At 38.2% G+C, this 25,418-nt stretch overlaps 1 protein-coding gene across 2 annotated transcripts in view; it reads right to left on the minus strand.

Moving 5' to 3' along the window:
* The window catches only part of LOC106094000 (BAI1-associated protein 3), a 420,062-nt gene that overhangs the window by 202,058 nt on the left and 192,586 nt on the right, over nt 1–25,418 (minus strand). For both annotated transcript variants that reach the window (XR_009396576.1, XM_059360897.1), the window contains exons 5-6: nt 22,422–22,665; nt 19,485–19,653 (exon numbers count right to left, since the gene is read on the minus strand). Coding sequence is in view for 1 of the 2 variants with exons in the window: in XM_059360897.1 (XP_059216880.1) it covers nt 19,485–19,653; nt 22,422–22,665 (413 nt within the window). In the remaining variant the exon portion in view is untranslated. The remainder of the gene's footprint in view (nt 1–19,484; nt 19,654–22,421; nt 22,666–25,418) is intronic.

The following is a 25,418-nucleotide window of genomic DNA, read 5'->3' on the forward strand; positions in this document are numbered from 1 at the left end:
GATTAAAGTTCATTCTAAGTTTTATTAAAAATGCATTTACTTTCTTTTAAAAAATCCGCAATTACTTTTTGGGCAACCCAATAGGTTAGGTTAGGTTTAAGTGGCTGTCTGCCATCAGACTCACTTGGATGTTTTTGTCCATTGTGATACCACAGGAATACGAATGTCGAGTTCAACGCAGATACCTGCCATCACGGACCAAACCTGCGAGGCCCAAGGACCAAGGGTGAATACAATGCGTCTACCAATGCCCCCACATATGGTTACCCATCCACACATGAGTACCATTTCGATCCCACGTATTTGGACGTGTTCACCTACTTGGTTAGAAGCGGAGCACTACCTAAAACTCCTTCCGATTTATGGGTAACGGCACCCGGTTGAAAACGCAACTCCACGCCGAGCTTATGCCTTACCCGCGATTTGGGTACAAATCACAGCCACCACGTTGCTCCCTTCCTGGGGCCTCACCAATGTCAGGCTGGAACCGAAGTTCCAGGGGCTCGTGACACCCGTGGTACCAGATTAAAGTCTTCGGTCAGACTTCGTAGCCTTAAAAGATTACTACCACTTGAGTCCCATACAGTTCCGGACTGGTCACCTGGATGAGAAGAATCGCCCTAAGCCGACCTTTAGCCAGCATACAAAAGTATGCACCAAACATACAACAGGACGATAAACACAAACAGGACACGGCAGCCCTCACGGGCTACGCCACACATATCTGCATCAACATGGGATTCTACAATCAACGCGGTAACCCGTAAGGGTGGTCGAATACAACCACAACAGCTGCCTTCTAGTTCCTACGGTTGGACCATCCTGATCGCTTAAAAAATCGCAATAACTAGCGAATGTTTAGTTTCGCTAACTCAGACAGGTTTTCAAAGAAGTGAGAATCTAAAGTGGAACTCCTTCTAACTGCTAGTGCGGGACACACACACACAGAAGGTGTCTTAAAGTCTCTCCTCCTTCGAAGTCCTCACAGCTTCTGCAAAAGTCGTTGCTGGCAACCTCTTCAGTCTGTCAGCATGTTTTCAGATTAGACAGTGACCTGTCATGGCGGAGACAATGACTGAGACGTCTATTCTAGCCAATGACAGCAAAGCAGTAGACCTCTTCAAGTCTCGATTAGGTCACATAGTTTTGCAATGCTCACAGTCCCCTCTTTGTGACCATCTATCATTTGTTGTCCTTCGGGCCTGGTCCTAAAAACTTAGATTACATGTCGATAGAGGCATACCCACAGATTCCAGTATCCCTGGAATGGGTAGGGTAGTTCCTAGTCTCGCAAGCTCGTCCGCTTTACAACTCCCTGGGATATCTCTGTGGCCCGGCAACCAGAACAGGTAAATTTTGAACTTTTCAGCCATCTCGTTGAAAGATCTGCCACAGTCCTGGGCGATTTTTGTGTTCAGAAATACGTTCTCCTGGTATTAAATGGCTGCCTGGCTGTCTGAGAAAAAATGTAGGCCAAATATCATTGCAAATTGCATGAACATACCACTAAGGAACATGGGCAAACTTCTCACATATCCATGAGAATAGTCCGATTCAAGTTTAAGCCAAATGAAAAAGGGCCTCCTTTTTGTAGCCGAGTCGGAACAGCGCACCGCAATGCGACACCTCTTTTGGAGAGAAGTTTTACATGGCATAGTACCTCACAAATGTTAACAGCATTAGGAGGGGAAAACCACTGCTGCACATTTTTTTCTGATGGTCTCACCGGGATTCGAACCTAGGCGTTCAGCGTCATAGGCGGACATGCTAACCTCTGCGCTACGGTGGCCTTTATATTAGCCATTATATCTTAGCCATTCCACCACTTCCTGAATTGCAAGGATCGCCGCTTGATACACACTGCAGTGGCCGGATAACCTTTACGATATGACCAGTTCTAGATCTTCAGAGTACACCCCAAAGCCCACCTGGTCGTTTAGTTTGGAACCACACGTATAGAAGTCTATGTAACTTCTGTTAACAGGGATTTCGTAGTTCCAATCGGTTCTATCAGGAATAGTGGTACAGTACTTTTTATCAAAAAGCAGCTCAAGTAGGGTGCAAACCATACTGCCTGGAACATCGTATACCGTAGCAAGGATGACACAGTGTCCGTAGCCGCCCCATGACCAATGAGAGAAAGCTCCCTTAACCCCACGGCAGTGGTCGATGCAATTTGTCTAGCCACAATTTAGCATTAAATTCAGTGCATCAGATGGTGTCTGCGCGGCTGCGATACAAAAGCAAGCCATCTTTTGGATCCGGTTAAGTATTGAGCAGTAGGTGGACTTTTGAAGCGCCGTCCACCAGACCACAACACCATATAGCATTATAGCTCTGACAACTGCAGTATATACCCAATGCATGACACGAGGTTTAAACCCCCAACTTTTACCAATGGCTCTCTTGTAGGTGTACAGGGCAAGAGTTGCCTTTCTTGCCCTTTTCAAAATGTTGGATTTGAAGTTCACAAAGAAGCCATCCTTTTGATCCGGTTAAGTATTGAGCAGTAGGTGGACTTTTGAAGCGCCGTCCACCATTCTACAACACAATACAGCATTATAGGTATGACAACTGCAGTATACACCCAATGCATGACAAGCGGTCTAAACCCCCAACTTTTACCAATGGCTCTCTTGCAGGTGTACAGGGCAAGAGTTGCCTTTCTTGCCATTTCAACAAGCCATCCTTTGGATCCGGCTAAGTATTGAGCAGTACGTGGACTTTTGGTGCGCCGTCTACCAGACCACAATACCATATAGCATTATAGGTCTGACAACTGTAGTATATACCCAATGCATGACACGCGGTCCAAAACCCCCAAAATTTATCAATGGCTCTCTTGCAGGTGTACAGGGCAAGAGTTGCCTTTCTTGCCCTTTCCAAAAAGTTGGATTTGAGTTACACAAACAAACCATGTTATAGATCCGGTTAAGTATTGAGCAGTAGGTGGACTTTTGAAGCGCTGTCCACCAGACCACAACACCATATAGCATTATTGGTCTGATAACTGCAGTAAACATCCAATGCATGACACGCGATCTAAACCCCCAACTTTTGCCAATGGCTCCCTTGCAGGTGTACAGGGTAAGAGTTGGCTTTCTTGCCCTTTCCAAAATGTTGGATTTGAAGTTCAATTTCTTGTCCAGCAAACCACCCAGGTATTTTGCGCTTTCTTCTCTCCATTCAAGGAAAGAGTTTCCACTGTAGGCAACTTGTATCTGCTGCTAAAAATAACTACTTTTATCTTGAACGGATTTATACCTAGACCAGTTTCGGTAGCCCACCTTGCTGTTGCACTTAGAGCTTCCTGAAGTATATCTCTTAGAGTGCTGGGAATCTTTCTTCTAACCGCAATTGCCACGTCATCAGCATACGCAATCACTTTTACACCTTTTTCTTCCAGAGATAATACTATTGGGTTGCCCAAAAAGTAATTGCGGATTTTTTAAAAGAAAGTAAATGCATTTTTTATAAAACTTAGAATGAACTTTAATCAAATACACTTTTTTACACTTTTTTTCTACAGCAAGCTAAAAGTAACAGCTGATAACTGACAGAAGAAAGAATGCAATTACAGAGTCACAAGCTGTGAAAAAATTTGTCAACGCCGACTATATGAAAAATCCGCAATTACTTTTTGGGCAACCCAATAGAATGTTAATGGCTATATTCCAAAGTAGAGGAGACAGTACACCTCCTTAAGGAGTTCCTTTGCCGACCCATCTTTTTAGATCCACAGATCCCAAGCCTGCCGTTATGCATCTTTTAGTTAGCAACTTATTAATAAACTTTCTTATGGTAGAGTTGATGCCTAGAAACTCCAACTCCTTCATGATTGACGTCGGTTTTACGTTACTGAAAGCACCTGCAATGTCAAGAAGTGCCTCCATTGTATACTCCTTGACAGCGAGAGAACCTCTATGTAGCCGACTAGGTTGTGAAGGTCTATTTCAGTGGATTTGCCTTTATTATATGCATGCTGCTGTCGCGACAGGCGATCTTCAAGAATCTATGCCCTAAGATATGTTTCTATCAACCCCCCAAGAATCTTCAGCATAAAGGATGATAGACTATTAGGACGAAAATATTTCGCCTTCGGTTGGTAGGGTTTTCCTGCTTTCAGAATGAAAATGACTTTCGTGTTCCTCCATCCCCCCGGTATATATGACATTCTGATACAAGCAGAGTATATCTCCCTAAGCCAGGGAATCAGTCTATCAAACACAGCTTGCAATTCAACCGGTGATACATCATCAGGGCCTGGCGACTTAAAGGAGTCGAAACTTGTTATCGCCCAAGGATTTTCGTCTCAGACACAATTTCCCCTATAATCTCCCTAGAATGCATACCAGTGACAACCTGTTCTGGCGCCACATTGTCCGATGGTGGTTTTCCCGGAAAAAGTGTATCAACGAGTAGTTCTAGTGTTTCCTCACTAGTCATTGTCCCCACATTCTATGACTTCTGAATATATACCACCGTAATAGGTCTCGAGGACAGAATCTTCCTTAGCCTAGAGGCCTCAGATGTATTCTCCACTGAGCTGCAGATTTTGACCCAGAATTTGCTCTGAGTCTTTCTAAGCTCGCCCTTATATTTTCTTAGCTCAGCCTTTTAGATGTCCCTATCGTGTGGTGTTCTTGAGACTTTTGCTCTGTTGAAGAGTTTTCTGCAGTCCTTCCTTAGACCAACCATCGCTGGGGTCCACCATGGCGGTCGCTATTTGCCCCTTGGCTTGGCTCTAAGGCATGCTGACACAAGCGAGTCATTCAGGGCCTTCGTGATCCGTTTGACCACTTTGTCTACGTCCTCCGTAGTTTCCACTTCCTTTTCTGATCTAGAAGGGATAGACGTGCAGAATTTGTGCCGAAATTTATCCCAATCCGCCTTTCTTCTGTTTAGCCGAGGTACCACTTCTGCAGTATTTTCTCCAAGGCTGCAACTAATATAACGATGATCAGAGAAGCTGTGGTCATTCAACACTTCCCAGTCGCATATTCTTCCACTTATATCTTCCGATACAAAGGAAATGTGTAGTAGCTCCTGCCTGTGCCTGGTAATAAAGACCGGTTTATCCCCTTTGTTTCAAATCGCCTGATTGCAACTTCTAATATACTCTCATACCATCGAGGTATACTCGAGGCGATGATAAGAAAACTGGAAGCATGGAAAGAGGTTTCCGATCGTATACCTGAGATGAACCTTGAAGTCGAGTGCGAGACACTGCTGCCAACGGCTTAGTCTTGGACTGACGGAACTCTAGTATTGCCATCTGGAAGATCATGTTACACCAATGGATCTAAGCTAGGGGACAGAGTTGCCCTAGGGGTCTACATTGAGAACCCAGGGACTGAGATCTGTTTTAGACTGCCGCCTGACCGTAATGCGGTCCTGCAGGCGGAGATCCTTGCGATCACGGAATGCGTGAAGTGGTTTGGTGCTAACGCGAGGACGTCGAGTGTGAACATCATTACCGAGAGTAAAATTGCCATAAGGGCAATTTTACAACCAGGACGGTAAGGTCACGAACAGTCTTGCAGTGTAAGAAGGAGAGTAACGCCTTCTCTGAGGATGGCAAAATCCGCATCGTTTGGATGCCGGGCCATAATCGAGTAAGGGGAAATGAAAGGACAGACGATTTGGCGGTGAAGGCCAGAGGACTGCCGTCAATAAAGTTGGTTAAGCCGAAACCTTTCGGGTCAACGCAGTCCGAATTAAGGGAGTGGGCGACGAATCCGCCTGCAACATTGTGGAACAGCGAAACGGTCGGTAGGATGGCGAAAATCCAATGGGGGGATCCAGATAGGGAGAAGACGAGGCTATTACTGAAAGGAAGTAAGAAGAAGGTCGGTATAGCTTTTGGTATCATAACGGGACACATAGGACTACGAGCTTACTTAAATAAAATCGTTGCGGCAAGTGATAGCATGGCTAGAGCATGCGAGGAAGATGATGAGACGTTGGAGTATTTCCTTTGTCATTGCTCGGCTTTCGCGTTCAACAGTTACCGGTACTTAGGTGGAGACACAATACAAGACATGAGCAAACTTAGGGGAGTGGTATTGAAAGCAATTGAGGATATTGTAAGTAGCACGGACTTCCTAACTTAGATTTTCTTTTTCGAGGTTACTTTTTTATACCCTCCACCATTGGATGGGGGTACACTAATTTCGTCATTCTGTTTGTAACACCTAGAAATATGCGTCTGAGACCCCATCAAGTATATATATTCTTGATCGCCATATCATTTTAAGTCGATCTAGCCATGTCCGTCCGTCCGTCTGTCTGTCCGTCCGTCCGTCCGTCCGTCGAAAGCACGCTAACTTTCGCAGGAGTTAAGTTAATTTTGCACAAAAACTTTTTATTAGTGTAGGTCAGTGGGGATTGTAAATGGGCCAAATCGGTCCTTGTTTTGATATAGCTGCCATATAAAACGATCTGGGGTGTTGACTTGTTGAGCCTCTAGAGGGCGCACATAGTGTTTTGGTATCTCTTCCAATAACTGTGCTATGTATGATTCAAATCGGTCCATGTTTTGATATAGCTGCCATATAAACCGATCTTGGATCTTGACTTCTTGAGCCCCTAGAGGGCGCAATTCGCGTCCGATATCACTGAAATTTTGCACGTCGTGTTTTGGTATCTTTTCCAATAACCGTTTTAAGTATGATTCAAATCGGTTCATAATCTGGTATAGCTGCAATATAAACCGATCTTGGATCTTGACTTCTTGAGCCAATAGATGGCGCAATTTTTATCCGATATGACTGAAACTTTGCACGACGTGTTTTGTTTTGATATCCAACAACTGTGCTAAGTATGATTCAAATTGGTTTATAATCTGGTATAGCTGCGATATAAACCGATCTTGGGTCTTGACTTCTTGAGCCTCTAGAGGGCGCAATTTTTATCCGATTTGCCTGAAATTTTGCACGTGGTGTTTTGGTATCACTTCCAACAACTGTGCTATGTATGGTTCAAATCGGTTAATGTTTTGATATAGCCGCCATATAAACCGATCTGGGGTCTTGACTTCTTGAGCCTCTAGAGGGCGCAATTCTCATCCGATTTGGCTGAAATTTCGCACGAAGTGTTTTGTTATGACTTCCATTATCTGTGCTAAGTATTGTGCAAATCGGTACATAACCTGTTATAGCTGCCACATAAACCGATCTTGGTTCTTGACTTCTTGAGCCTCTAGAGGGCGCAATTCTCATTCGATTTGCCTGAAATTTCGCACGAAGTGTTTTGTTATGACTTTCAATAACTGTGGTGAGTATGGCGCAAATCGGTCTATATCCTGTTATAGCTGCCATATAAACCGATCTTGGGATCTTGACTTCTTGACTTCTTGAGCCTCTAGAGGGCGCAATACTTATCCGATTGGACTGAAATTTAGCACGACGTGTTTTGTTTTGATATCCAACAACTGTGCTAAGTATGATTCAAATTGGTTTATAAGCTGGTATAGCTGCCATATAAACCGATCTTGGGTCTTGACTTCTTGAGCCTCTAGAGGGCGCAATTTTCATCCGATTTGCCTGAAATTTTGCACGAGGTGTTTTGGTATCACTTTCAAAAACTGCGCTAAGTATGGTTCAAATCGGTCCATGTTTTGATGTAGCTGCCAAATAAACCGATCTTGGGTCTTGACTTCTTGAGCCTCTAGAGGGCGCAATTCTCGTCCGATTGGTTTGAGATTTTGCACGTGGTGTTTTGGTATCGTTTCCAATAACTGTGGTAAGTATGATTCAAATCGGTCCATAACCTGTTATAGCTGCCATATAAACCGATCTTGGGATCTTGACTTCTTGAGCCTCTAGAGGGCGCAATACTTATCCGATTGGACTGAAATTTAGCACGACGTGTTTTGTTTTGATATCCAACAACTGTGCTAAGTATGATTCAAATTGGTTAATAATCTGGTATAGCTGCCATATAAACCGATCTTGGGTCTTGACTTCTTGAGCCTCTAGAGGACGCAATTTTCATCCGATTTGCCCGAAATTTTGCACGAGGTGTTTTGGTATCACTTTCAAAAACTGCGCTAAGTATGGTTCAAATCGGTCAATGTTTTGATATAGCTGCCAAATAAACCGATCTTGGGTCTTGACTTCTTGAGCCTCTAGAGGGCGCAATTCTCGTCCGATTGGTTTGAGATTTTGCACGTGGTGTTTTGGTATCTTTTCCAATAACTGTGTTAAGTATGATTCAAATCGGTTCATAATCTAGTATAGCTGTCATATAAACCGACCTGGGATCTTGACTTCTTGAGCCAATAGAGCGCGCAATTCTCATCCGATTTGGCTGAAATTTTGCACGTAGTGTTTTGTTATGTTTTCCAATAACTGCGTTTAGTATGGCGCAACCCAACGTACAACGGCTTCTCTCATGATCTTTAACATACGTGTCTAATATGGTCTGAATCGATCAATAGTTTGATACAGCTCCCATATAAACAGATCTCCCGATTTTGCTTTTTGAGCCCCTACAAGGCGCATTTTTTAACCGAATGAACTGAAATATTACACAATGACTTCTACAATGTTCAGCATTGATTTATGGTCCGAATTGGACTATAACTTGATGTAGCTCCAATAGCACAACTGTTCTTATTCAATATTCTTTGTTTGCCTAAAAAGAGATACAGCGCATAGAACTCGACAAATGCCATCCATGGTGGAGGGGTATATAAGATTCGGCCCAGCCGAGCTTAGCACGCTCTTACTTTTTTACTATTTAGAGCGCACAACAAGCCGATTACTGGCTTAGATGTATGCCCTTAGTGGCATGGGGCGGGTCAATATCTGCACCTTTTTTTCAACCTAACCTATAATATATTCAATAAGCAGCTCACCCCTTTCGTTGACATCCGAACTTTCCCATATCTGGTGATGAGCATTAGCCTCACTTCCTACCATGAGGATCTTCTTCCCTACAGAAGCGGCTTCAACCATCAACTTAAAGTTAGAAGGCGGCATCTCTGAATCGTGTGCCATATATAGGTAAGCCAGCCAGTTAGGAGACTTGTTTACATCAAGGCTAGCTACAACTAAATCTTCAGTGCTTAGCGAGGGGAAAAGAAAAACATTTAGACTAACCTTTGCAAGAATACAGCTTCTGTGTCTCATATTCACCGTAAACTTGAGTAGTTTAAATCCCGGGATTCTTAGTCTACGAACCATTCTTCCAGACACCCATGGTTCCTGAATAAGAACCAAGTCGAATCCCCCTGCCATCAGGAGGACCTATAGTGCCGCCGTAGCGGCCCTACAATTTTCACATACCACATATCATCTTAATTGGACAAATCATGCCGCCTTCGTTAGGCCCAAGTAATCTAATAAACATTGCATGATGGTTGGGATATCGCATAAACGAATGACTCAAACATCTCCTTTTGCCACTAATGCAGCCCCTTAAGGTATGCAATGTTATTGCAATGCAATTAATTTATTTCAATTCAGATGCAAACAATGCAAGAGGAGAAAACATTCATTATCTCTCAAAGAAAAAAAGTGTTTAAATTGTTGACCTCATTACATAACAATGAGTCATCTTAAATTATCTTCGTTTGTTGGGAAAATTGATACTTGTGGCTGCGAACATTAAGACGCATTAAGACCATGGTTCCGGTAAGGATATGGCGAAGAAGGCGTTTTTCTGCTCTCTCTCTCTCTCTCTCTATCTTCTTTCGCTCCCTCTCTGTGCATGGCTACAGTGTTGTTTATTCAATTCAATTTCCATTGAAAACAGCCCAGCAGGATACTTGGAAAGGGAATGTGTCCAAATTAAGGCATATGGTGAAATGGAAATTATACGCAATTACATGAAATCATCCTCGTGGCATCATGAAGGACAATGAGCTACAATGAACGAACGTTCATTGAGTCACTTCATGGTTGGCAGGCGGCATTATGCCACAAATGAGCCATGAAGAGTTCAGACCAGCCCGCCACAAAGAAGAATGGAGGAGAAGCAAAGGCCGTACAACCATCCAGCCGATGGTTTCATAATGCAAGAGGCGAGTATTTGTAATCGCCACTTTAAAAAATATAATCCTGCTGGTTGTAAAATGGTTGAGAGTCATACTTTGCTGGCCCTCTTCCCAGGGCAAATATTTTGTATGATTAATCACATCATTAAAGAAATGGAAAATAATTAGAAAGTGTCTTTAATATAAATGCTGGCACATAAATCTCCATTCTTTTGTGTTGGAGTCTTTGTCAGAGAGGTGCAGAGAGATGGTCCCCTTCTGCCTGGATGAATGGCTGATGAGTTATGAATTTACAGTTGCAAAGTTGACCTAATTGCATGACGGACAACTTGGTGACGCCTGGCCATAATACAAATAATTAAAATAAAAACCCACTTCAATTAAGAATTGCTTAGTTGCGAGTGAGAGAGCTTCAACTCGTAATGGCATGTCAAATGAAGCTGTGTGCAAAATGGTGTTGAAATCTTAAGCAAAAGAAATTGAATTCATGTTGCAGTGAAGCAGGAATATTCGAAACATTTGGAGGACACAGTCATCATTAATGAGATACAAGGAGATTAATCACCCATGTAAGCTCTGGCAAATCTCAGCCAGAGTTTTGCTAAAAAAAAGCTTGCATGAGCATTCGTCACCCACTCCCTTAATTCGGACTACGTCGACCCGAAAGGTTTCGGCTTAACCAAGTTTATTGACGGCAGTCCTCTGGCCTTTACCGCCAAATCGTCTGCCCTTTCATTTCCCCTTACTCCATTATGGCCCGGCATCCAAACAATGCGGATTTTGCCATCCTCAGAGAAGGCGTTACTCTCCTTATTACACTGCAAGACTGTTCGCGACCTTACCGTCCTGGTTGTTATTGCCCTAATGGCAATTTTACTCTCGGTAAAGATGTTCACACTTGACGTCCACTTCACGCATTCCGTGATCGCAAGGATCTCCACCTGAAGGACCGTATTATGGTCAGTCAGTCTTAAACAGATCTCAGTCCCTGGGTTCTCAATGTAGACACCCCAGGGCAACTCTGTCCCCTAGCTTTGATCCATTTGTGTAACATGATCTTCCAGATGGCAATACTAGATTTCCGTCAGTCCAAGACTAAGCCGTTGGCAGCAGTGTCTCGCATTCGACTTCAAGGTTCATCTCAGGTATCCGATCGGAAACCTCTTCCCTTCCTCTTCGCCTCGAGTATACCTCGATGGTATGAGTAAATTATAAGTTGCAATCTGGCGATTTGTAACAAAGGGGATAAACCGACCTTTATTACCAGGACCAGGCAGGAGGTACTTGATATTACCTTTGTATCGGAAGATATAAATGGAAGAATGTGCGACTGGTAAGTGTTGGATAGCCACAGATTCTCTGATCATCGTTATATTAGTTGCAGCCTTGGAAGGCCTTACGAAGGCCCTGAATGACTCGCTTGTGTCCGCATGCCTTAGAGCCAAGCCAAGGAGCAAACAGCGACCGACATGCTGGACCCCAGAGCCGGTTGGTCTAAGGAAGGACTGCAGAAAAAAACTCTTCAACAGAGCAAAAGTCTGAAGAACACCACACGATAGGGACATCTATAAGGCTGAGCTAAGAAAATATAAGGGCGAGCTTAGAAAGGCTCGGAACAAATCCAGGGTAGAATTCTGCAGCTCTGTGGAGGATACATCTGGGTGCCTCTAGGCTAAGGAAGATTCTGTCCTCGAGACCTACTACGATGGGGTATATTCAGAAGTTAGAGAATGTATGGACAATGTCTAGTGAGGAAACACTAGAACTACTCGTTGATACACTTTTTCCGGGAAAACCACCATCGGACAATGTGGCGCCAGAACAGGTTGTCACTGGTATGCATTCTTGGGAGATTATAGGGGAAATTGTGTCTGAGACGAAAATCCTTGGGCGATAACAAGTTTCGACTCCTTTAAGTCGCCAGGCCCTGATGATGTATCACCGGTTGAATTGCAAGCTGTGTTTGATAGGCTGATTCCCTGGCTTAGGGAGATATACTCTGCTTGTATCAGAATGTCATATATACCCGGGGGATGGAGGAACACGAAAGCCATTTTCATTCTGAAAGCAGGAAAACCCTACCACGCGAAGGCGAAATATTTTCGTCCTATTAGTCTGTCATTCTTTATGCTAAAGACTCTCGAGAGGTTGATAGAAAGGTATCTTAGGGCAAAGATCCCTGGAGAGTGCCTGTCGCGGCAGCAGCATGCATATAATAAAGGCAAATCCACTGAAATAGACCTTCACAACCTAGTCGGCTACATAGAGGGTTCTCTCGCTGTCAAAGAATATACAACGTCAGCATTTCTTCACATTGAAGGTGCTTTCAATAGTGTAAAACCGACGTCAATCATGAAGGAGTTGGAGTTTCTAGGCATCAACTCTACCGTAAGAAAGTTTATTAATAAGTTGCTAACTAAAAGATGCATTACGGCAGGCTTGAGATCTGTGAATCTAAAAGGATGGGTCAGCAGAGGAACACCCCAAGGAGGTGTACTGTCTCCTCTACTTTGGAATATAGCCATTAACAATATATTGATGCCTCTGGAAGAAAAAAGCGTAAAAGTGGTCGCGTATGCTGATGAAGTGGCAATTGCGGTTAGGAGAAAGTTTCCCAGCACTCTAAAAATGTGCGTCAGGAAGCTCTACGTGCAACAGCAAAGTGGGTTACCGATAGTGGTCTAGATATAAATCCGTGTAAGACAGAAGTAGTTCTTTTCAGCAGGAGATACAATTTGAGTACAGTGGAACCTGTCTACTTGGGTGGAGAGAATGTTCCATTTGCAAAAGGCGCAAAATACCTGGGTGTTTTGCTGGACAGAAAACTGAACTTCAAATCAACATTTTGGAAAGGGCACCTGCAAGAGAGCCATTGGCTAATGTTGGGGGGTTTACACCGCGTGTCATGCATTGGATATATACTGCAGTTGTCAGACCTTTAATGCTATATGGTGTTGTGGTCTGGTGGATGGCGCTTCGAAAGTCCACCTACTGCTCAATACTTAACCGGATCCAATGGATGGCTTGTTTGTGAACTTCAAATCCAACATTTTTGAAAGGGCAAGAAAGGAAACTCTTGCCCTGTACACCTACAAGTGAGCCATTGGAAAAAGTTAGGGGTTTAGACCGCGTGTCATGCATCGGATATATGTTGCAGTTGTCAGACCTATAATGCTATATGGTGTTGTGGTCTGGTGGACGGCGCTTCAAAAGTCCACCTACTGCTCAATGCATAACCGGATCCAAAGGATGGCTTGTTTGTGAACTTCAAATCCAACACTTTGAAAAGGTCAAGAAAGGCTAATCTTGCCCTATGCACCTGCAAGAGAGCCATTGGCAAAAGTTGGGGGTTTATACCGCGTGTCATGAATTGGGTATATACTGTAGTTGTCAAAACTATAATGCTATATGGTGTTGTGGTCTGGTGGACGGCGCTTCAGAAGTCCACCTACTGCTCAATACTTAACCGGATCCAAAGTATGACTTGTTAGGGTATCACAGCCGCACTGAGGACGACACCATCTGATGCACTGAATTTAATGCCTCTGGACATTGTGACTACCCCAAATGCAGCGACCACTGCCGTTAAGGGAACTTACTCATTGGTCTTGTGGCGGCTACGGACACTGCGTTGTTCGATGTTCCAGGCAGTGTAGCTACACATCCTGAGCCTCTTTTTGATAAAAAGTACCATACCACTATTCCTGATAGAACCGACTGGAACTACGAAATCCCTGCTAACAGAAGTTACATAGACTTCTATACGTATGGTTCCAAACTAAACGACCAGGTGGGCTTTGGGATGTACTCTGAAGATCTAGAACTGGTCATATCGAAAAGGTTATCCGGCCACTGCAGTGTGTATCAAGCGGCGATCCTTGCAATTCAGGAAGTGGTGAAATGGCTAAGATATAATGGCTAATATAAAGGCCACCGTAGCGCAGAGGTTAGCATGTCCGCCTACGACGCTGAACGCCTAGGTTCGATTCCCGGCGAGACCATCAGAAAAAAAATTTGCGGCGGTGGTTTTCCCCTCCTAATGCTGTTAACATTTGTGAGGTGCTATGCCATGTAAAACTTCTCTCCAAAAGAGGTGTCGCACTGCGGCACGCTGTTCGTACTCGGCTACAAAAAGGAGGCCCTTTATCATTTGGCTTAAACTTGAATCGGACTATTCTCATTGATATGTGAGAAGTTTACCCCTGTTCCTTAGTGGTATGTTCATGGGCAGAATTTGCAATTTGCAACGATAATTGGCCTACATATTTTCTCAGACAGCCAGGCAGCCATTTAATACCAGGAGAATGTATTTCGAAACTAAAAAACCGCCCTCGACTGCCGCAGATCTCTCAACGAGATGGCTGAACAGTTCAAAATTCACGTGTTCCGGGTGCTGGGCCACAGAGATATCCCAGGGAATTGTAAAGCGGACGAGCTTGCGAGACTAGGAACTACCCTACACATTCCAGGGAAACTCTAGCGACATATTGGCTTGCCCAAAAAGTAATTGCGGATTTTTCATACAGCCGGCGTTGACAAATTTTTTCACAGCTTGTGACTCTGTAATTGCATTCTTTCTTCTGTCAGTTATCAGCTGTTACTTTTAGCTTGCTTTAGAAAAAAAGTGTAAAAAAAGTTTATTTGATTAAAGTTCATTCTAAGTTTTATTAAAAATGCATTTACTTTCTTTTAAAAAATCCGCAATTACTTTTTGGGCAACCCAATATAAGCTAAGTTTTCAGGTCCAGGCCCGAAGGATAACGAATGATAGATGGTCAGATGGCTGTGATCATTCCAAAACTATATGGCCTAATCTGAACTTGAAGAGGTCTACTGCTTTACTGTCATTGGGTAGAACAGACGTCTCAGTCATTGTGTCCGTCATGACAGGTCACTGTCTAATTGGAAAACATGCTGACAGACTGAGGGTTGCCAGCCACGACTTTTGCAGAAGCTGTGGGGACATTGAAGAACAAGAGACTATAGAACATCTTTTATGTGTGTGTCCCGCAATAGCAGTCAGAAGGAGTTCCCGTTTAGGTTCTCATTTCATTGAGAACCACATTAAAGTCGAATGTCGGGAGGCTTAGAACAACCCACGAATTTCCAATTTCATCGAAATCGGATAATAAATGCACCTGTTACGCGTTAAAAACCCTTAACCGGCATATGGGTCTATATGGCAGCTATATGTAAATATGCTGCGATATGAGCCATGTTCGGTTCGAATATCGATGCCCCTGGGACAACTTCATTTTTCAAATTTCATCGAAATCGGACAAAAAATGTGACTTTTACGGGATTAAGACCCTTAAGTGCTAGATGGGTCTGTATGGCAGCTATATCTTAACCTGACAATAAAAGAAATAAAAAATTTCAACTCAATATCTCAATTTTGAGAGACTGTAGAGTGTTTACACAAATGGACACACGGACGGACAGACGCGCGGACAGCGTTAAATCGTTCTAGAATTTTACGACGACCAGAAATATACATACGGCATCCCAATCCCTTGATTAAGGTCTTCAGCCCCCAAGTTAAAGATTCTATCCGTCATACACCAATTTTTCCATCTTTTCATAAATTAATATAGAAAACCACCATAACTACCTCATTATAATTGAAACAACTCTGTTCGTGTAGGATGACTGATTTTTTGCTTATTTCACACTTCATAACTTTGCTTAAATTGCGGTTATGATAAAGGAGCTTAAACACTCCTTTCGACACCATGAAATGTATTCACCAATAAGACTATGTTTGCTTACGCTAATAGCTGTAATTGCCATATAACCTGACGCAAAACTATTTATCACTGGCAGTGGGGCGGCCAACAAGGCCTGACAGTCAGCCAACAAAGCTAGGCTATCAGCCATTGGGCCCCCTTGTTCAACCAGTCAACTAAATAGCTGGGAATAATAAGCATTTAAGTGCGTGTTTTTATATGCAACATGCAATTTTCTGTGGCATCAACATGTGTAAACATTCCATAGTCAACACAAAAACATTAGCAAACACGAAAGGGAAGTTCTGCAAGCGAGGGATGAAAAAAAAACCAATTTTAGCAAATTGAGGTAAATTTTGGAAAGTCATGGGAAAGAGTTTATGTGTGTGTGTGTGTTTAAGTGAGCGCCGGAAACACGCAAATTACTAATGCAACATATATAAACCGACCGAAATGTTCCGTGTTACATGTTCGTGTGTGAAGCAGAAAAGGCATTTAGCAGCGTTGAAAACCTAACTTTACAAGCTCATATTCATTCCCACTCCCTGCTATGAAGTAGAGAGAGTGCGTGTGTATATTTCAATATATGTACTTGGATAAAGCCACAAACTACTTTGTTCAACAGTGCGTATGAGCCATGAATATTTCAACATTCATCATACGCTCTGCTGGTGTTGCGCTAGTGTTATAACGGAAACATCGACACAAAGCGGAAGTAGTAGTAAATGTGAGTACTAAGTCACATTACAGGTCAAAGCATTGATGCATATTTGGCATTAAATACTTTTCACCTAGACAAATTAAATAAATTTAAACCAGATTAAATTAAATTAAATTAAATTAAATTAAATTAAATCAAATTAAATTAAATTAAATTAAATTAAATTAAATTAAATTAAATTAAATTAAATTAAATCAAATTAAATTAAATTAAATTAAATTAATTTAAATTAAATTAAATTAAATTAAATTAAATTAAATTAAATTAAATTAAATTAAATTAAATTAAATTAAATTAAATTAAATTAAATTAAATTAAATTAAATTAAATTAAATTAAATTAAATTAAATTAAATTAAATTAAATTAAATTAAATTAAATTAAATTAAATTAAATTAAATTAAATTAAATTAAATTAAATTAAATTAAATTAAATTAAATTAAATTAAATTAAATTAAATTAAATTAAATTAAATTAAATTAAATTAAATTAAATTAAATTAAATTAAATTAAATTAAATTAAATTAAATTAAATTAAATTAAATTAAATTAAATTAAATTAAATTAAATTAAATTAAATTAAATTAAATTAAATTAAATTAAATTAAATTAAATTAAATTAAATTAAATTAAATTAAATTAAATTAAATTAAATTAAATTAAATTAAATTAAATTAAATTAAATTAAATTAAATTAAATTAAATTAAATTAAATTAAATTAAATTAAATTAAATTAAATTAAATTAAATTAAATTAAATTAAATTAAATTAAATTAAATTAAATTAAATTAAATTAAATTAAATTAAATTAAATTAAATTAAATTAAATTAAATTAAATTAAATTAAATTAAATTAAATTAAATTAAATTAAATTAAATTAAATTAAATTAAATTAAATTAAATTAAATTAAATTAAATTAAATTAAATTAAATTAAATTAAATTAAATTAAATTAAATTAAATTAAATTAAATTAAATTAAATTAAATTAAATTAAATTAAATTAAATTAAATTAAATTAAATTAAATTAAATTAAATTAAATTAAATTAAATTAAATTAAATTAAATTAAATTAAATTAAATTAAATTAAATTAAATTAAATTAAATTAAATTAAATTAAATTAAATTAAATTAAATTAAATTAAATTAAATTAAATTAAATTAAATTAAATTAAATTAAATTAAATTAAATTAAATTAAATTAAATTAAATTAAATTAAATTAAATTAAATTAAATTAAATTAAATTAAATTAAATTAAATTAAATTAAATTAAATTAAATTAAATTAAATTAAATTAAATTAAATTAAATTAAATTAAATTAAATTAAATTAAATTAAATTAAATTAAATTAAATTAAATTAAATTAAATTAAATTAAATTAAATTAAATTAAATTAAATTAAATTAAATTAAATTAAATTAAATTAAATTAAATTAAATTAAATTAAATTAAATTAAATTAAATTAAATTAAATTAAATTAAATTAAATTAAATTAAATTAAATTAAATTAAATTAAATTAAATTAAATTAAATTAAATTAAATTAAATTAAATTAAATTAAATTAAATTAAATTAAATTAAATTAAATTAAATTAAATTAAATTAAATTAAATTAAATTAAATTAAATTAAATTAAATTAAATTAAATTAAATTAAATTAAATTAAATTAAATTAAATTAAATTAAATTAAATTAAATTAAATTAAATTAAATTAAATTAAATTAAATTAAATTAAATTAAATTAAATTAAATTAAATTAAATTAAATTAAATTAAATTAAATTAAATTAAATTAAATTAAATTAAATTAAATTAAATTAAATTAAATTAAATTAAATTAAATTAAATTAAATTAAATTAAATTAAATTAAATTAAATTAAATTAAATTAAATTAAATTAAATTAAATTAAATTAAATTAAATTAAATTAAATTAAATTAAATTAAATTAAATTAAATTAAATTAAATTAAATTAAATTAAATTAAATTAAATTAAATTAAATTAAATTAAATTAAATTAAATTAAATTAAATTAAATTAAATTAAATTAAATTAAATTAAATTAAATTAAATTAAATTAAATTAAATTAAATTAAATTAAATTAAATTAAATTAAATTAAATTAAATTAAATTAAATTAAATTAAATTAAATTAAATTAAATTAAATTAAATTAAATTAAATTAAATTAAATTAAATTAAATTAAATTAAATTAAATTAAATTAAATTAAATTAAATTAAATTAAATTAAATTAAATTAAATTAAATTAAATTAAATTAAATTAAATTAAATTAAATTAAATTAAATTAAATTAAATTAAATTAAATTAAATTAAATTAAATTAAATTAAATTAAATTAAATTAAATTAAATTAAATTAAATTAAATTAAATTAAATTAAATTAAATTAAATTAAATTAAATTAAATTAAATTAAATTAAATTAAATTAAATTAAATTAAATTAAATTAAATTAAATTAAATTAAATTAAATTAAATTAAATTAAATTAAATTAAATTAAATTCAATTAAATTAAATTAAATTAAATTAAATTAAATTAAATTAAATTAAATTAAATTAAATTAAATTAAATTAAATTAAATTAAATTAAATTAAATTAAATTAAATACGGCATCCCCATCACTTAATTAAAATAATTAACATTACCAACAAAAACCCTATAACACACAATTGTTCAACTCTTTTCCAGCTTTGAAACCACAAACTTGTTAATTCATGAATAATTAAACATTAATCATACGTTTTGCCTCCTTACCCATTCTGTTGTGTCAAGTGTTAAACGATAACATTGCCCTGGAGATAAGAAGTGAGACAAATAAACATGCACGTTTACTCACTTTCGGCTTAAGCAACATGATGAATTCTCTTTAATTACATGAAAACTCAAATATTTTCATATTAATTGCTATCAGGCATTTCATTAAATACCAGGGCGACCATAAACACCAATAAAGGTATAGGCAACCACACATTCAGTAGAAGAAGAGTGCTAAATTATTTGATATTTACCATTGGCATCTTTGGCTTCAAGACCTTCGGCCTCTAGAACCACCACAGACAGGACAATCACTTTTGGTTTATCCTCAGCTGTTGCATGTAGCAGGCGATAATGGCGATCTGGACTCATGCCAAATGCCCGTTGGGCATGCAGATACATCTCTTCCTTGTAGTGGGTAAACTGTAATCGGGGAAAAACAAAAACAATTTTTAATTAATAACAAAAAAAAAACTTCGGTTAGGGATAATCGAAAGTGGAAATTTGGAGTTTATAATTATTTGGAAAATCAATTAAAAAAACCATTTATCAGAGGAGAAGGCTTAAACATGAACGTGATGAAAAGGATGGAAAACTGAAATGGACTGAAAAACGGCAAAAACGATTTCTTCAAAATTGTCGCATATTGTGTAGGTTGATCTGGTAGGAAACATAGGCTATATAATTTTTCGATATCGAAAGGGGGACGGACCCTCCCCCTTACCCCAAAAGAACTACCCAGGACAATATGGGATTCAAATGAAAGGTATTCGGGAGTATATTACGAATATGGTCAGGAAGCAGGAACAGGCTTTTCAATTTATTGATAACGAAAGGGGGCGAACCCTCTACCGTTACCCCAAAAACGCCACCCAAAATCAAAAGAGGACCGATAAGAACAATATGGGTATCAAATGAAAAGTATGCAGCAGCAGATAATGAATCTCGCATACAAATTCATGTCGAAGTATAGGGGGCCACCCAACCCCCATAAAAACGCCCACAAAATGGGCACATTAGCCAATCACGGATATATGGGACTCGATTTGTTTGTTCCGTATAGACTGAGAAACGGCAGAACCGATTTTCTCATAATGTTCGCATATTGTGTAGGTTCGTCTGTAAGGAAACATAGGCTATATAATTTTTCGATATCGGAAGGGGGACGGACCCTCCCCCTTATGCCAAAAACAACACCATCAAAATAAAAAGTGGACCGATCGGGACAATATAGGTATCAAATGAAAGGTATTGGAGAGTAGAATGCGAATATGATATTAAAATTTGAGTCTATGTACCCATCGGGCCGCCCCAACCCCAAAACTCCCCCAACCAGATATTGGATGTTCATTTCAATATGGGCCTCAAATGAAAGCTATTCGGGAGTAGATTTCGAATTTGGCATACAAAATCAGATCGAAGTATAGGGGGTCATGTCACCCCTCAAAAACGCCTATAGACCCATTATGACTATATGATACTTGGCTGTAACGATTTTCTTAAAATGCGCATAGATTGTGTACGTTTGTCTGGAAGGAAACATAGGCTATATAATTTTTAGATATTGGGTGGAGGCGGACCCTCCCCCCCTAACCCCAAAAACGCCATCTTTATCAAAAAATGGTCCGATGGGCATAATGAGGGTATCAAATTAAAAGGTATTGGAGACCAGATATCGAATATGGTATTAAAATTTGGCTCCTGGTACCCAGCGGGCCCCCCAACTCCAAAACTCCTCTAAACGGATTTATTCGAAGTTGTTGTCAATATGGGACTCAAATGAAAAGTATTAGACAGTAAGTTCCAAATATGGCATAAAACATTAGGTCCAAGCAATGGGAGGTCGCCCACCCCCAAATACCCCCCATTTGGGCATATTAGCCGTCCATGGCTATATGGGACTCAAATGAAAGGTATTAAGGAATAGATAACGAATATGACATTAAAATATGCGTTCAAGTCTAGGTGGCGTTTTTCCTCGTAAAGATACGTCAAATGGGTTATTTGACCTCATTATGACAATATGAGACTCAAATGAAAGTTATTTGAGAGTAGAAAACAAATTTGATATCCAATTTTGGAGCCAAGAGTTTTGGGGTACGCCTTAAAGCAACCCCAAACTGAAATTCATTTCCGTTGATAATAAAGAACGAATTTGATATCTATTTTCAGTGCAAAGTGCCGGTGGCCGCCCCAGCTCCAAAACACCCATCAAACGGTTCATATTTACCGGCTATGGCAATATGGGGGTCAAATTAAAGGGATTTGGAAGTGCAGCACGAATTTGATATCGATATTTGAGTGGAAATGTCTGGGGTGCCATCCCTCCCCTATTGAGAACATTACCACCAGGAACCGAGCAGGGGCACACTTTTCACACATCAATGAGTGCTTTCCGATTCAAGTTTAAACTCAATGATAAGGGTTATTTTTTTATAGCCGAGTCCGAACGGCGTCCCGCAGTGCGACAACTCTTTGGGGAACATTTTTTTAATGTCCTTGTATGGAATTGTGCCTCGCAAATGTCGCCAATATCAAGAGGGGACATAAAGAGGGGATAAACACCACTTTGTCGGATGTTCTTGCCAGGTTTCGAAAGCTTTCGAACGAATTCGATATCCGCATTCAGGGCGAAGTGTCCCCCAAGATATAAGAGAGTTAAAGAAGGCGCAGCGGAGCGGGCCCGGATCGGCTAGTGTTGTATATAAGGTTTTATATAAATTTTTAATTCGATAGATACTCAGACACATTTTCAGAGCCTGTAATGTTTTCCAATTCCAAAAAAGTATGTGGCTTGACAATGTATGAAATCTGCAAGCAACCAAGAAACCTCTACAAGTGCACCAGGCACTCTTTTGTGTATTAAAATTTATGTACGTACATATATGATGACCTTATAAGAAAATGAATGGAAAGTAGCAAAAAAAAAATATAATTGCAATTAATTTTCATTTTAAGAATAATGGAAACCCCAGAAAATTCAAAGAAATATCCTTCAGTATTGGCATCGTGGTTTTGACGTGAATTTTTCCTTCCATGCACTCTGCCATTTTCATACTCGTATGTTTGCCATTATCCAGCAATACCATGCTGAAAGTGTTGTTAACAATGTTTACTTCCAATATGGGTTTGTTTTTTATCTCATCATAAGCTGTAGTTAATTTTCTTTCTGTCTTTTCGCTTTGGCTTACCTGTCCACCGGTGGCTGGTGCTCCCACGGTATTTGCTATTGTGTTCAATACCTCCAGATAGAGTTTCTCCTTTTTCTCTTGATTCTCTATGGAGTCCTCTGATATTTTCGGGGTCTCACGTTCTTGGTCATGGTGTGCTTCGGCTCGTGCCTCTGCCGCACGTGTTGCTGACATGCGACGATTTTCACGTTTCCAACCGAGTGAGGTGAAATTTTCAAAATATGAGCCATCGGTTTCTTGGACACTGAAATGAGCAAAGCAATAAAGGGCGAGGGGATTTTATTAAAAGGAAGCAAAGAAAAAAAGTATCATTGATAAGTTTAATAAAAGTTTATAGTTATGGTTAATGGGAGGAAAGCATATCATCAGTTTAAGGCATGTGAATGGGAAAACGAGGAAGTGTTGTGGTGTCGGTTATAGGAAACACCAACGGCTTTTATTGCGTCCACAAGGTTTAGCGATGGAGAAAGATAAATATTTATAAGCTGATTTTCGGGGTTACTTTAGGTGTATGCCTATAGGGGGCGCATTAATATCCGTATCCTGTTTTCAGCCAAACCTAAGGCGATGGTTTTCGTGGATAGTACTTTGAGTTTAATATTTGTTGTAAATTTTAATTATAGAGACATTAATTTCGTCTGGGCCGAACTTTGGATAATCTTTCGTCATAAACCGATGAAAAACTTATCATTTATGAAACTATAGCAGCTATACATAAATGTGGTTCGGTTTGGACCAAACTCGGCATGAACCTCGAGCGGTTTTATACATTCTTCAAGACGATAGAACAGAAAATTCGTCTATATGGCAGCTATATCAAATATCGGCCTAAATGCTAAATCGGGAGGTCGATCTATATGGCTGCTTTATATATATATGAACCGATCGAGGTAAGATTCAACCCGGAGCCTAACACAGCTCAATATGGAGTATTTCAGCGAAATCGGGCCCAAGGATTTAAATCGGGAGATCGGTCTATAACCAAATCTGGACCGATCTGAGCCAAATTGACGAAGGATGCCGAAGGGCCTAACACAACTCACTGTCCCAAATGTCAGTAAAATCGGATAATAAATGTGGCTTTTATGGACCCAAAACCTTAAATCGGAGGATCGGTCTATATGGCAGCTATATCCAAATCTGCACTGATCCGAACCAAATTGACGAAAGATGTCGAAGGGCCTAACACAACTCACTGTCCCAAATTTCAGCAAAATGGGATAATAAATGCACCTTTTATGGGCCTAAGACACAAAATCAGAGGATCGGTTTATATGGCAGCTATAGCCAAATCTGAACCGATCCGAGCCAAATTGACGAAGGATGTTGAAGGGCTTAACACAGCTCATTGTCCCAAATTTCAGCAAAATTGGGTAATAAATGCACCTTTTGTGAGTCTAAGACCCAAAATCGGAGGATCGGTCTATATGGCAGCTATATCCAAATCTGAACCGATTCGAACCAAATTGACGAAGGAAGCCGAAAGGCCTAATATAACTCACTGTCCCAAATTTCAGCAAAATCGGATAATAAATGTGGCTTTAATGGGCCTAAGGCCCTAAATCGAAGGATCGGTCTATATGGCAGCTATAACCAAATCTGGTCCGATCCGAGCTAAAGTAACGAAGGATGTCGAAGGGCCTGACAGAACTCACTCTCCCAAATTTCAGCAAAATCGGATAATAAATGTGGCTTTAATGGGCCTAAGACCCTAAATCGGAGGATCGGTTTATATGGCAGCTATATCCAACTCTAGACCGATCTGAGCCAAATTGACAAAGGATGTCGAAGGACATAAAACAACTCACTGTCCCAAATTTCAACAAAATCGGATGATAAATGTGGCTTTTATGGGCCTAAGACCCTAAATCGGAGGATCGGTTTATATGGCAGCTATATCCAACTCTAGACCGATCTGAACCAAATTGACGAAGGATGTCGAAGGACATAAAACAACTCACTGTCCCAAATTTCAACAAAATCGGATGATAAATGTGGCTTTTATGGGCCTAAGACCCTAAATCGGAGGATCGGTCTATATGACAGCTATATCCAAATTTGAACCGATATGAGCCAAATTAACGAAGGATGTCGAACGTCCTAACACAACTCACTGTACCAAATTTCAGCAAAATCGGATAATAAATGTGGCTTTTATGGGCCTACGACCCTAAATCGGAGGATCGGTTTATATGGCAGCTATATCCAACTCTAGACCGATCTGAGCCAAACTGACGAAGGATGTCGAAGGGCCTAACGCAACTCTCTCTTCCAAATTTCAGCAAAATCGGATAATAAATGTGGCTTTTATGGGCCTAAGACCCAAAATCGGAGGATCTTTTTATATGGCAGCTATATCCAAATCTGGACCGATCTGGACCAAATTGACGAAGAATGTCGAAGGGCCTAACACAAGTCATTGTCCTAAATTTCAGCGAAATCGGATAATAAATGTGGCTTTTATGGCCCTAAGACCCTAAATCGGAGGATCGGTCTATATGGCAGCTATAACCAAATCTGAACCGATATGAGCCAAATTGACGGAGGATGTCGAAGGGCCTAACACAACTCATTGTCCCAAATTTCAGCGAAATCGGATAATAAATGTGGCTTTTATGGCCCTAAGATCCTAAATCGGAGGATCGGTCTATATGGCAGCTATATCCAACTCTGGACCAATCTGAGCCAAATTGACGAAGGATGTTGAAGGGCCTAACACAACACACTCTCCCAAATTTCAGCAAAATCGGATAATAAATGTGGCTTTTAATAGGGTAGGGGTATTATAAAGTCGACACTGCCCGACTTTTGCCTTTCCTTGCTGGTTATTTATATTCCCTATAACTGCAGCATACCAGGAAATGATGATCACAGTACTGTTTTATTTTTATCGAGAAAACCTATGAGGAAATATTGATCATAGCATTGTAAAAATAGAAATGTGGTTTTAAGGTCGAACAAAGCTTTAATTGATAAACCCTTATGTTCCTGGCTGCT

This window comes from Stomoxys calcitrans, chromosome 1 (assembly GCF_963082655.1).
Source record: "Stomoxys calcitrans chromosome 1, idStoCalc2.1, whole genome shotgun sequence".
NCBI lineage: Eukaryota > Metazoa > Arthropoda > Insecta > Diptera > Muscidae > Stomoxys > Stomoxys calcitrans.